Below are 12,731 nucleotides of genomic sequence, written 5' to 3'. Positions count from 1 at the left end.
ATCAGTGTGGAAGCGTTCAACAGTATGACCCACTAATCCAGTCCTTAACTGAGATTTAAACACTGGGCTTTAAATCAAACCTTAAGCCACTAGGTTTTCGGGTAGAAAACAGGAGTTGCGCTAAATGGGGCCGTGATTCTTCCAGTGCTAAAAATGGGTGTGAATTTCCCACTTTCTGGGCCATGGCTCCCACGACAGCTGGGCTGCACACATGGGATTTTCTGAATGCAGTATTACTTTGTGATTTCCTAAAGAAAAATGTGCCCTCCCTCAGTGGCCTCAAAATTGTGGGCTGCACAGAGGTGCTCTTGAATCAACTAAAAAGACAGGGCGCGCCAGCAGGTACAGAAACCTCAGCTATGCTGCGGACTCGTCTCAGCCCCACATTCTCTTCACAGCCTCAGTTTCTCCTTTACAGATGGGGAGTAGCAGTGAACTGCTTCCCAGGGTTGTGCAGATGGCGCATTACCAGTCATCCTTTGTGCTTTTTGACAAATAATATTAGCAGGTAGCGGGTCTAGGGACAAACGTTGTGTAAGACCCTGGCTCTGAGCCCTACTGCCAGTCAGGAAGGAGCATGGCATGAGGTTTAGTGGAGCAACTAGACTGACCCAGGAGACATCACAGTTCTGGTTTACCCACTACATTCAGGATCATGGCGTGGAAGAGAAATGTGCCATCCGGAATCAGCTGCAGAGAGGACTTTTTGGGAGGGAGAGTGAGATTAGCCATGGCTGGCGAAATTATTTCTGAAGCAAAGGAGGGCTGGCAGGGCCTGCCAGAGCCAGATGGGCAGAAGATGAACATGCAACATTGCTCAGCGACGCACTCCCGTTGGTAGAAGCAATGTAAGAACATGCGCTAATCTGCATGCCTTGTTCAGGTGAGAGTTGGCCCAGAAGCCACCTTTTCAGAAAAGGGCATCCATCATTCTGACACCAGTTGGATCACATCTACATGCATCCACTCCTCCCCAAAACACCCCCTTGCTTCTAGCACCTCAAAGCTAACAACAGTCCCATGCAGGTGGAAACACCAAGCAAGCCCCCTCACACCTCTCTTTCACCTCCAGCAGCTCCTGACCCCAACCCAATCCTGACTTTGTAGCGGAACAAAACCCAATCTGAACTGGCCATAACAGAGGAAGAGAGGAAGTGGGGCAGGGTGGGGGAGAGAGAGACACACACACACAGGCGTTTCTGGAAAACCATGTTCATATTTGACTTCTCCAAGAGCAGAGAAAGGGGAAACAAGTTCTAAAAACCCCAACTGGTGCCTGTCAGTCAAATGGCCACCTCGCAGTCCCTTGGATCTTCACACACCCCAAATTCAGGTTCTGCACTGCTGCTGCTAGGTCCACTCAAATCCATCTGTGTGCAGGTCATCAAACTGGAAAGGCTTGTCCATCTTCTTTGCCCCAATCACGGAGGAAGAATTAAGAAAACCCACATCCGCACCGCAACTCTTGAGTTGTTGTCACAGTTCCACGTTCCGCATTTCCCCCCCTTTCCTTGTTTACAGCCCCTCCCTCCCTGGTCTCTGTTGCTGTCCGCCTCCGCTGTCATCTGCCCTGAAGCAATGGCACCCCCCCACACACGCACACGCCTTTACAAGTCATGCATGCGATAGAGGGGGCGGGGAAGCGAGCCGTGGGCATTATGGGTGTGTCAGCCCTGCCACTCACTCATCAGACCCCGTTAGAAGAACTCCCTGTCTCACACACACAGGCTTCTCAAAGTTCAGCAACATTTCTTAATTAAAAAGAATGACCTTGGAATCAACATTTTCAGCAACAGTTGATGAAATTATCCTCTTCATGGGATCGCTGAGGTTACCAGTTCCGGGTGTACAAGGTCAAGATTTCAGGGGGTCAAACGCTGACCCCAAAATCCATATTTGAATCATGTCAAAAAAATCAAATCCTGAACATTTGGAGATCAAATATTCCAAGTGAAATTTCAAATATAGACTTAGTTTCAGTGCTTGCTAAAACTTCGTTAAAAACCATCTATTCCCAGTTCTCTTCCCCTCCCCCCTCCACTCCCAGCAACTTTCTGGTCTTTAGGGATTCTGTTTGTGCTGCAACCAGGAAATCCAGGTTAAGAACTCAAAAGACTCCCAAACTGCCCCAGGGTCTTTGCCATGTGGAGAGACGGGGGTCAGGGTTCCAGGAAGCCTCTGGACCTGCATGTGACTCCACCGCAGAGAACGAGCCCCAGCCTTCTTTGCCAGGATCTGGCTGCAGGAGCCTCCCTGCAAGCCGAAACCTCCATTCCAGCCAGGGAGGCCTCCATCCTGCTTGGACCCCTACATGCCTACAGCCCCTGGGCCTCTTCGAAGGAACAGCACCTCCTCAGTGCAATGCTGGGCCGCCAAACAAGGCCGTGGGTCTTTCTCTGGAGTTCTGTGGATGGCAAGGACCAGGAGGGGAAGGGTGGCTATTGGCTGGGTCCGCGCCATCCGCAGCAGCAGCCACAAGGGCCAGGCAGGATCCAGCCCACGGGGAAGCAGCCCTCCTGGTCTTTGGCCGGAGAGGGCGGGGGCAGCCCCTCACATCATGATATGCCTCCGGCGGTGCAGAGCCAGGTGGTCAGAGCGTGAGAAGCTGCGGTCACAGTCTGAGCAGCGGAAAGGCTTGATGCCCGTGTGCTTCCGGAAGTGCCTGGTCAGCTCGTCGGAGCGAGCAAACTTCCAGGTGCAACCCTCCCAGGTGCATTTGTACGGCTTCTCTCCTGCAGGGGCGACAGAGGTGGGAAGCGTCAGGATCTCCCCAGCAAACCCGAGACTCTCTCCTTTGGCACCCCTTGCAATGGCCATGGCTGCAGGACAGAACACAGAGGTCTGGGGAACATCAGGAGCTGCCTTCTACTGACTCAGACCACTGGGTCTATGCGGGCCTGTACTGCCGACACTCACTGGCAGCAGCAGCTCTCCCGGGCACCAGGAAGGGGTATTTTCTAGCCCTACCTGGAGATGCTGCCAGGGACCGAACCTGGGGCCCTCTGCATGCAAAGTGGGGGCTCCACACCCGAACCAAGGGCCCAGGTCTCGGCTGTCCCTATGTTCTGGTCGCTGCTGCCCTCTTCTCTGCCTCCATTTCGGACAGCCTCAAAATAAGCTCAAACCCTGGGCTGCCATTCAGGACGAGAACACAGGCGTTTCAAACTGAAGACTGCTTTTTTAAAAAAAGAAGCCTATTCTTTCCCCCCTTCCCCAAATATAGCCCGTGTGCCCGTGCGCGTGTGTTTCTCTGGAACTGAAGCAGCCTCCACCACATGCAATTTGCACCCTGCCCCCAAGCTAAGCAGAGGGGCACAGAAATGCCAACTTGAAGGGAAACGCAGGCGGCACAGGGCGCCGCTGGCCCAGCCAGGCGGGGGGGAAGGAGGCCTCCCCACACCCACGGGTGGAGGAGAAGAGGAACGCCCCACACCCGTAGTCTTTCTGAGCGCAACCAAGGCCACTTGCTTGTCTGGGGGGCCCTGCTTGCACCCCAGGGCAGCAGCAGAAGCCACGGATCTGCAAAGGGATATTTTGGCTGGTGTGGCAGGAGAAAGAGAAGGTGACGCAAAGCGTGTGGGCTGGCAGAGGGGGGAGGAGTTGCTAGGATACTGGAGGGCTGAGAGGATTCCAGCCTGGGAGACGGAGCAGGTTGCTAGGATACCTGTGTGGGAGGATCCCAAGGATGGAGTTGCTAGCCTGGCTTGCCAGCGCTGGCAGCCACAGCGCCTTGGCAGGGGCCCAGCTGCAGCTCTCTGACCCACATGGGGGAAGAACTGCCCACGGAAAAAAGAGGAGGGAGCTCCAGGGGGCTGCGAGGGGCTGCCGGGCTGCACTTAGGGCAAGGGTCTTGGGAATTCAGGGGGGCCTTTGGTTTCTGGCAAAGGAGTGACAGAAGGTTCTGCCGTTGCTGCACAGGGCGGGGAGAACCAGCGATTTTCGAGCTCACCTAGATTCTCCAAAAGTCACTCCAAAGTTTGTTTTGGCTCGCTCCTGTTTCATTTTTGACTTGTTTGTGTGTATTTTTCGAAACTGCACATTTCCCCCATTGACTAAAGTGTGAAAATGGGGGCGGAAAATGTGCATTAAAAAAATATATGCATTTTTCTAACACTTCTCAGGGGAAAAAAAGCACCCCTGCTTGTGTTCGCATTTGGGATTGCGAACGGGACATGTTCATATGATCTGCGAACAAAAACAGAATTCTGATACATTGCTATTGCTACAACACTCCTTGGTCTTCCACATCACAAGAGGGCCATCTAGTGAACAGCCGATTACGCTACGGCGCTACAGTTCCACCACCAGGGCTAGGCTGGAAGAGGAGCAGAGGGAAAAAACTAAAAACTTTCACAGCAGGGACACAATGCACCTTCCTTGATTATTTGGGGGGGGGGCAAATGGGGAGCAAAAGTGTTCACCCATGAAGAAGAGGGCAATATGTGAACTGCCTGGCCAGAATCTCTCCCATGAACACTCCAAGCTGCCTTGACCTGATTCTTTTGCCTTCAGGAATGTTATCACCAGGTATGATTGGCTATGCAGTACTGAATATAATCCCTGATTGTCCGGGACTGCCTTGGGAAGAAGAAAGCCCTAAGGAGAAACCTAGGAGAAATTAACAGTAGCAAACAGACTTGTAACAGGCAACTATTAGGGTTTTTTTTCAGGTCATATCCTGCCCCCACCCCACTCCACCTATCTTTTGGGCCTGACAGTGGAAACAGGAGAGGAGTCAGGACAATCCCAGGCACTATGGGCAGCAGACTGACCAGCAGGAGAAACAAAGGGAAGGCAGGACTCTGCACTGGCTCTGCAAAGGATCTGCAGAAGGAACAAGTTTCAAGGTGGGATCTGTCAAGAAGAACATAAGAGCTCCGACAGTCTGTTTCCCGCCTCCCAGCTGAGCAGAGCACAGCAAGCTGCTCCAGCTGGTCCAGGCACTACAGAATCAAGCAAGCTCCCAGAGAGCGAGCAACCAGAGCGAGCGCACAGGGGGAGCAAACAGAAGTTGGCCAGGGGAGTTGCAGTGGTAGAAGAGACAAAGGAGACAGAGGCTAAGAGGTAAGTGGGCTGCAGGAAGCCCAGGGGGCTGCCCTTTATCCTTCTGATTGGCTGTGAGCTCACCAGGTGCTTCTGAGAGCTCCAACTGAATGGCGGTGTGTGGCCTGAGTACTCCCAGCAGCTGAGTGGGCAGGAAGCTTCAGTCTGTTTCCTGCCTCCCAGCTGAGCAGAGCAAGCTGCTCCAGCTGGTCCAGGGACTACAGAAGCAAGCGAGCTCCCAGAGGGCGAGTGACCAGAGCGAGCAAACAGGGGGAGCAAACAGGAGTTGGCCAGGGGAGGTCAAGGGGGAGGCCCCTAACATTTTTTTCATTTTTTTTTCATTTTTTAACTAACTTTTTTCATTTATTTGTCTTGTAACACACACTTCCACACCAGTGGGACTCTGCTTTTAACCTCTACTGAGCAGAGGAGCAGGCACAGGCTAGTCTAGAACAATCACAGAGCTAGACACAAAAAGGGAAAAGAGACAATGGAAGGACAGGACTCTCCAGTGGTGGTGACCTGCAAGGTGTGTGCAATGTTTGTTTTCTTGCCTGAGAACAACAAGGCCTACACCTGCAACAAGTGCAAGTTGATCACGCTGCTGGAAGAAAAAGTGGACTGGAGCGGAGACTGTCGACCCTCTGGGGAATAAGAGAACACAAAGAGTTCTTGGACAGAACGGTGGAACTACAGCAGCAAAGTGAAGAACAGAAGCTTGAAGAGCAACAGCAAGATGAGGCAGAAGTGGGAAATGCTGAGGTGAAGAAAAATGGAGTAGAGGATACTCCTTGGAAAAGGGTGATAGTTAGGAGAAGAAGAACTAGATGCCACTCTGCACCAGTGGAAGCAATGGAGCTGTGGAACCGATTCCAGGTACTTGCGGATGAGACTGGAGGACAGCCTGCAGAGGAAGAATCAAAGAGGAACCTGCATGAAAGTGAGCAAGAGGCTGAAGGTCAGTCAAACAAGAAGAAGAGTGGTAGTAATGGGAGACTCCTTGCTGCGTGGGATCGAGACCCAAGTATGTCGCGAAGACCCGTGGACTCGCCAGGTATGTTGTCTCCCAGAAGGATGGATTAGAGATGTGACTGAAGGGTTGCCTGCACTCATAAAACCCACTGACAGGTATCCCCTTCTTCTCATCCATGTGGGAACAAAAGATACCGCCAAGCGGAGCTACGAAGAGATCACGTCAGACTTTGAAGCTTTGGGAAGGAAACTCAAGAACTTTGGGGCCCAGATGGTTTTCTGATCCATACTTCCAGTAGTTAGAAGAGGGATAGAAAGGGAACGAAAAATACTCCGGGTGAATGACTGGCTATGAAGGTGGTGCCAACGAGAGAGATTTGGATTCTGAGACCACGGGCTATACTTCCTGGAAGATGGGCTGTTGGCAAGGGACGGGTTGCACCTCACAAAAGATGGGAAGAATGTGTTTGGCCACAGCATGAAGAACTTCATCAGGAGGGCTTTGAACTGAATCCTACGGGGAAGGGAGATGTAAAGTTGGGGGTAACAATGGACGTAGGCGCATGCACTGCAACGGAGAGAACAGCTCTGATAGCGCCCAATAATAGTCTTCAGACACATGTAGGAAGAAAGCCAGACTATGAAGCACATGGTCTTTGATGTCTATACACTAATGCCCAGAGTACGGGAAACAAACAGAATGAACTTCAACTCTTAATACAGGTGGGAAATTATGACTTGATAGGTATAACTGAGACTTGGTGGGATGACTCTCATGACTGGAATACAGCAATGGAAGGATATAACTTGTTCAAAAAGAACAGGAGGAACAGAAAGGGAGGGGGAGTTGCACTGTATGTGAAAAATACATATCTCTGCACAGAAATACAGGAGGAGGAGCTTGGTAGCCCCAACGAGAGCATCTGGAACAAAATAAATGGAGCAAAGAATAAAAGGAACCTGGTGGTCGGAGTCTACTACCGGCCACCCAATCAAGGAGAAGACAAGGATGAAACTTTTGAAAAGCAAATAGCCAATGTTTTAAGGAAGCATGATGTAGTAGTAATGGGGGACTTCAATTTCCCTGATAGTTGTTGGGAGACAAATTCTGCAAAACATGGCCCCTCCAGGAAATTCCTGACTTGTGTGGCGGATAACTTCCTCCTACAGAAAGTAGAGGAAGGAACTAGAGGATCGGCTATCCTTGACTTGATCCTAACCAACAGAGATGACTTAGTGGGTAAAGTAGCAGTTACAGGAACTCTGGGGGAAAGCGGCCATGTTGTACTTGAGTTCTTGGTTCTAAGGGAAGCAAAAGCCGAGTGTAGTCAAACGCGTACCCTGGATTGTAGGAAAGCTGATTTTAATAAACTCAGGACAATGATCAGTAAGGTCCCATGGCAAGCGACTCTAATGAGAAAAGGAGTCCAAGATGGGTGGGAGCTTTTAAAAAAAGAAATTCTCAAGGCACAATTACAAACCATTCCAACAAGAAGAAAAGGTGGAAGACAACAGAAAAAGCCAATGTGGCATCACAAAAAGCTTAGGGATGACCTGAAAACAAAAAAGGACACATATAGGAAGTGGAAAGAAGGCCAAGTAACAAAGGAAGAATACAGGCAGGTAGCACAGAATTGCAGGGATGGCGTCAGGAAGGCTAAAGCTGAGAACGAGCTGAGGTTAACGAGGGAGGCTAAAAGCAACAAAAAGGCTTTCTTCAGCTACGTGCATAGTAAAAGGCAGAGGAAAGAAATGGTGGTTCAGCTATTAAATAAGGATGGCAAAACAATAACAGATGACAAAGAAAAGGCAGAGGTGCTCAATTCCTACTTTGGCTCAGTCTTCCCCCAAAAGAGGGTCTAAGACCCCCCTGGCAAAGGCGAAGTATAGGCTGAAGGGGCAGGATTGCAGCTTGAGATTGATAGGCATATGGTCAAGGAACACCTAATTACTTGGAATGAGTTCAAATCTCCAGGGCCAGATTAACTGCATCCTAGAGTAATAAAGGAACTGGCAGAAGAACTCTCAGAACCGCTGTCTATTCTCTTTGAGAAATCATGGAGGACGGGGGAAGTGCCAGATGACTGGAGGAGGGCTAATGTCGTCCCTATCTTCAAAAAGGGTAAAAAGGAGGAACCTGGGAACTACAGACCAATCAGTCTGACATCAATCCCTGGGAAAATTCTGGAGCAGATGATAAAGCAATCCATCTGGAAGCACCTTGACAACAATGCAGTGATTACTCGAAGCCAACATGGATTTGTCAAGAACAAATCCTGCCAGATGAATCTGATCTCATTTTTTGATCAAGTCACCTCCCTTGTTGACCGTGGGAATGCTGTAGACATCATATACCTCGACTTCAGCAAAGCTTTTGACAAAGTGCCCCATGATCTCCTGATGAGCAAACTAGCTCAAAGTGGGCTAGATGAAACAACGATCCGGTGGATCCACAGTTGGCTACAGAATCGGACTCAAAGAGTGCTTATCAATGGGACCGTCTCAAACTGGGGAGAGGTAACGAGTGGGGTACCGCAGGGCTCAGTCCTGGGCCCAGTGCTCTTCAACATTTGTATTAATGACTTGGAGGAGGAGGTGCAGGGAATTTGATCAAATTTGCAGATGACACAAACTTGGGCGGGATAGCTAATACTTTGGAAGACAGAAACAACATTCAAAGTGATCTGGATAGACTGGAGCGCTGGGCAGAAAACAACAGAATGACATTGAATAGGGATAAATGCCAAGTTCTGCACCTAGGAAAAAGAAACCAAATGCACAGTTACAAGATGGGGGATACGTGGCTCAACAACGCTACAAGTGAGAAGGATCTTGGAATTATTGTTGATCACAAGCTGAATATGAGCCAACAATGTGATGTGGCTGCAAAACAGGCCAATGGTCTTTTGGGCTGCGTTCATAGAAGCATCGCTTCCAAATCCCATGAAGTACCAGTTCCCTTCTACTCAGCACTGGTTAGGCCTCATCTGGAGTACTGTGTCCAGTTCTGGGCACCACACTTTAAGAAGGAGGCAGACAAACTGGAGAGGGTTTAGAGGAGGGCAACAAAGATGATCAGGGGATTGGAAACAAAGCCCTATGAAGAGAGAATGAAAGAACTGGGCCTGTTTAGCCTTGAGAAGAGAAGACTGAGGGGAGATAGGATAGCACTCTTCAAGTACTTGAAAGGTTGTCACAGAGAGGAAGGCCAGGATCTCTTCTTGATCATCCCGGAGTGCAGGACACGGAATAGTGGGCTCAAGTGACAGGAAGCCAGATTCTGGCTGAACATCAGGAAAAACTTCCTGTTAGAGCAATACGACAATGGAACCCATGACCTAGGGAGGTGGTGGGCTCTCCCACACTGGAGGCGTTCAAGACGAGGCTGGACAGCCATCTGTCAGGGATGCTCTGACTTGGATTCCTGCATTGAGCAGGGGGTTGGACTCGATGGCCTTGTAGGCCCCTTCCAACCCTACTATTCTATGATTCTGTGGATCAGGCCACAGGCCACAAGCAGGACATAAGGGCATTAGCTGCCTCCCACGTGTTCCCCAACAACTGGAATTCAGAGGCAGAGTCTGTTCCATCATGACTACTAGTAGCCACTGAATTTAGACAAATCCGCCATCCATTTTTCTAAGCCCCTTTTAAAGATACCCAAGTTGGTGTCATCTTGTGGCTAATTCCATAGTTTAACTGTGTGCTGTGTGAAACATGCCCTTCCTGTGATCTGTCCTGAATCTCCCCCCAATCAGCCACATGGGATGACACCAGTGGGGTCTAGTATTATGAGAGGAGGAGAAAAACTCCTCCCTCTCCACATTCTCCACACCATAGTTTAATACACCTCTATCATGCTCCCCCGTTACTTGCCCTTTTTCCAAGCTAACCAGTCCGAGATGTTGTACCCTTTCCTCGCAGGGGAGTTGCTCCAGGCCCTTGGCCATTTGGGGTGCCCTGTTCTGCACCTTTTCCAGCTCTAGAATCTCCTTTTTGAGGTGTGGTGACCAGAACTGTACTGTACACAGCATTTCATGTGTTTCCCAAGTGTGATGGATGACAGCAAACCAGAGTGCAGGCGGTGAGAGAGGGCGGCCGTTTCAAGCACAGGGAACAGTAAAGCAGCACGTGAAGGGGGCCAAGGGAGATCTACAAGGGAAACAGGCAGAAAAGGGGGTGGAGGAAGGAGGGTTCACGACTCAGACTCACGAATCAGTTTTTCACTTTTGGGGAGGAATTCTGGTAATTCGCATTAGCGCGAGTGCACATTCGCGCAAGTAAAACAAAAGTCTGGTAAGAAAAGCCCTGATTCCATCAACGAGCAGATGACAGAATGAGAGACACCTGACAATCTGTGAAACACAAACAGAATGGATTTAACAAAATCCGTACATCCCCGGCACAAAGTCCCAGGTTCAATTTGCAGCATTTCCAGTTAAAATAGGGCTTGAAAAAAGGTGATGCCACTCAGGGTAAACATTCCTGGGCGAGATGGCCGACGGTCTGAGCTGGAGTTAAGGCAGCTTCCTATGGCAGCAGAACAGCAGATACCTTCCCCCTGGGGTGCCTGAAACATGGAGAACCTTGGAGCATCTGGGAGCTAGGGATTGCTTTGCCCACCCCCCCACCCCCTGCACCTACCTGTGTGTATCCTCCGGTGTGCTTTCAAGTGTGAGCTCTTTGTGTAAACTTTGTTGCAGCCCTCGAAGTCACACTGGTGGATACGCCTCTTCTTTAGGTCGGGGGACTCAGGCCGCTGCATTCGCCCCACGGAAGGCCTAGTGGGAGAAGGAGGCAGGGGTCACATGTGGCAACCGCCCAAAGGCCCTTTGCCAGAAATCGCTCTTCCCAGCAGGACGTCCCAAAGCCACTCTCACCAGGGGGGCCCAAGGCCCAGGCCCTCTCAGGTGCTACGTCCTGCTCAGATACCATGCAGCCCCGGGGTTCAGATGCAGGCCTGAGCATGAGCCACTGCTTTCTGCCCCACTCCACCCCACAAATGATCCCAGCAAGACACTGTCAATATTATGGGAAGGGGGGCAATTTGTGTGCTCAGAAATAAACACATTTGCAACCTCATATAAATTGGTCCTGGTATGGCCAACGTGGAAGGGGGAGCAGGGGGGCATTTCACCCCCCCTCCCCAATCCAGGCTGTCCTGGTGTCCTGGTGCTACCTGCACTCTCCTCCCTAACCATAAGAGCTAGAAGCATGTCATCCTTTTAAGCCCGGAGACAACTGGGGTAAAGCAAAGCTCGGCCGTAGATTCCACCATCTGGCTCTGCATGCTGCTGGTGCTGCTTCCCCAAGGGCTGGGACTCACTCTCTCTGCAGGTCTGGGAAGGAGGCCGGGCCACTCTCCGAGGTGCTGTCCTCACTGTCGCTGTTGATCTCAACGGGGCACATGGAACTGGGGTCAACTTTCACTGCAGAGAAGACCAAAAGCCACGAATAAGAGGAAGGACTGGCAGATGGGCTCTTATGAGACGGCAGGATCGCAGCAGGTAGAAGGGGCGCTGCCAGGCACAGCGGTACCAGGCACTCTTGTGGGCAGTCAAGGAGGGAGGATACCAAATACGTCACATTTCTGATCCCCCTCCCCAGAAAATTCCGCCCCCCTCGGGCATCTAGAATCTGTCTGGTCTGGACATGGAACAAAATGAGGTGGCAGAATAGACTGTCCCATTTCAGACTGCAGGTGAAAGATGCCTTTTCTGAATACTCCCCCTGCTGAAAAAAAATCCTGCAAGAAAGGTCTAGCGTATCAGGAAGACTTTAACTCAGTCCACTCCCTGTTGAGTTACTTTCTGCTTACAGGGAGGCTTTTTTCACACACAAGAGCATTTGTAAGCATGATTGCTGGTGTGAAACCAGCAGGGGTTCAAGTCCATTCACCAGGCCTGAGCTCCAGCCGTCAGACCAGGCCTGCCTCCGAGGGAAAGGCAGATCCAAGCCCCCTCAACTGGGCTCCACCAGATGCGTCCAGACAGGGCCTCGTGACACGTCACCCTTTGGTTACAAGGAAGGAAGCGCGTCTTCTCCCACTGCAACTGCCTCCCCTTCCCTCCACGGGGAACAGCAGCGTGGCGGGAGCTCGGAAGTGGAGTTTCTTGTGCTACTTGGCCCTCCCTCGCTGACATGGGAGCCAGCCCAACCCTAAAGGCGAGGAGCCATGCTAGCACCCCCGAGGAAGCCTGGCAGACCCAAAGGAGGTGGGCGCCAGGGACACTGCTAGCTGTGGGTCCCGAATCTATTTCCCAGGGCCCTGGTTATTTTACCCAGAGCCATGAGTGTCTGTTGGAAGCTTTTTTTTCTGCAGCTTAATTGCCATGCAAGGGACAATTTTCAAGGGGGGGGCACACATGCTGCGCACCCCTCCAACCCCTCCCCGACAATTAAGCTCTCGGGGGCCAGGGAGACAATTTCCATTGGTGCCAATGGAAGCTTTTTTTCTAAGCTTATTTCCATGGGGGGGCGGGTTAAAAGGGCTTATGAAAAAACTTGCCAGCCACACTTTCTTGCCCCTTTTTTCACACCTCTTCACAGCAGTTCCAGATTAATTGTAACTGGAGATGAACTACTGACTTAGGATGATCGGGGGTGTGTGTGCAAATTAATTAAATCATTTAGTTTATTTGGTGTGATTCGGATGGAAAATTTGCTGGCTTGCCTTCTGAGAGATTTTTCTTACTGTTGTTTAAAATTGTTTAGAT

General features: G+C 50.8%; 1 protein-coding gene across 3 annotated transcripts in view; it reads right to left on the bottom strand.

Annotated features, from left to right (window-relative positions):
* Positions 1-1,192: 1,192 nt before the first annotated feature.
* KLF8 (KLF transcription factor 8) overlaps positions 1,193-12,731 on the bottom strand; it is a 71,702-nt gene continuing 60,163 nt past the window's right edge. For 2 of the 3 annotated variants that reach the window (XM_084813442.1, XM_084813440.1), the window contains 3 exons: positions 11,342-11,444; positions 10,660-10,796; positions 1,200-2,732 (listed from right to left, as the gene is read on the bottom strand). In XM_084813442.1, the coding sequence (XP_084669568.1) occupies positions 2,551-2,732; positions 10,660-10,796; positions 11,342-11,444 (422 nt within the window). In that variant the 3' untranslated portion in view covers positions 1,200-2,550. Of the gene's footprint in view, positions 2,733-10,659; positions 10,797-11,341; positions 11,445-12,731 lie in introns of all 3 variants that reach the window. The other variant, XM_084813441.1, reaches the window with a different exon arrangement.

Source organism: Heloderma suspectum, chromosome 9 (genome assembly GCF_057233095.1).
Source record: "Heloderma suspectum isolate Gila_16-S chromosome 9, 16-S_ref, whole genome shotgun sequence".
Taxonomy (NCBI): Eukaryota; Metazoa; Chordata; class Lepidosauria; order Squamata; family Helodermatidae; genus Heloderma; species Heloderma suspectum.
The sequence above is the reverse complement of the archived record's forward strand: the minus strand, read 5'-3'. Positions and strand labels throughout refer to the sequence as shown.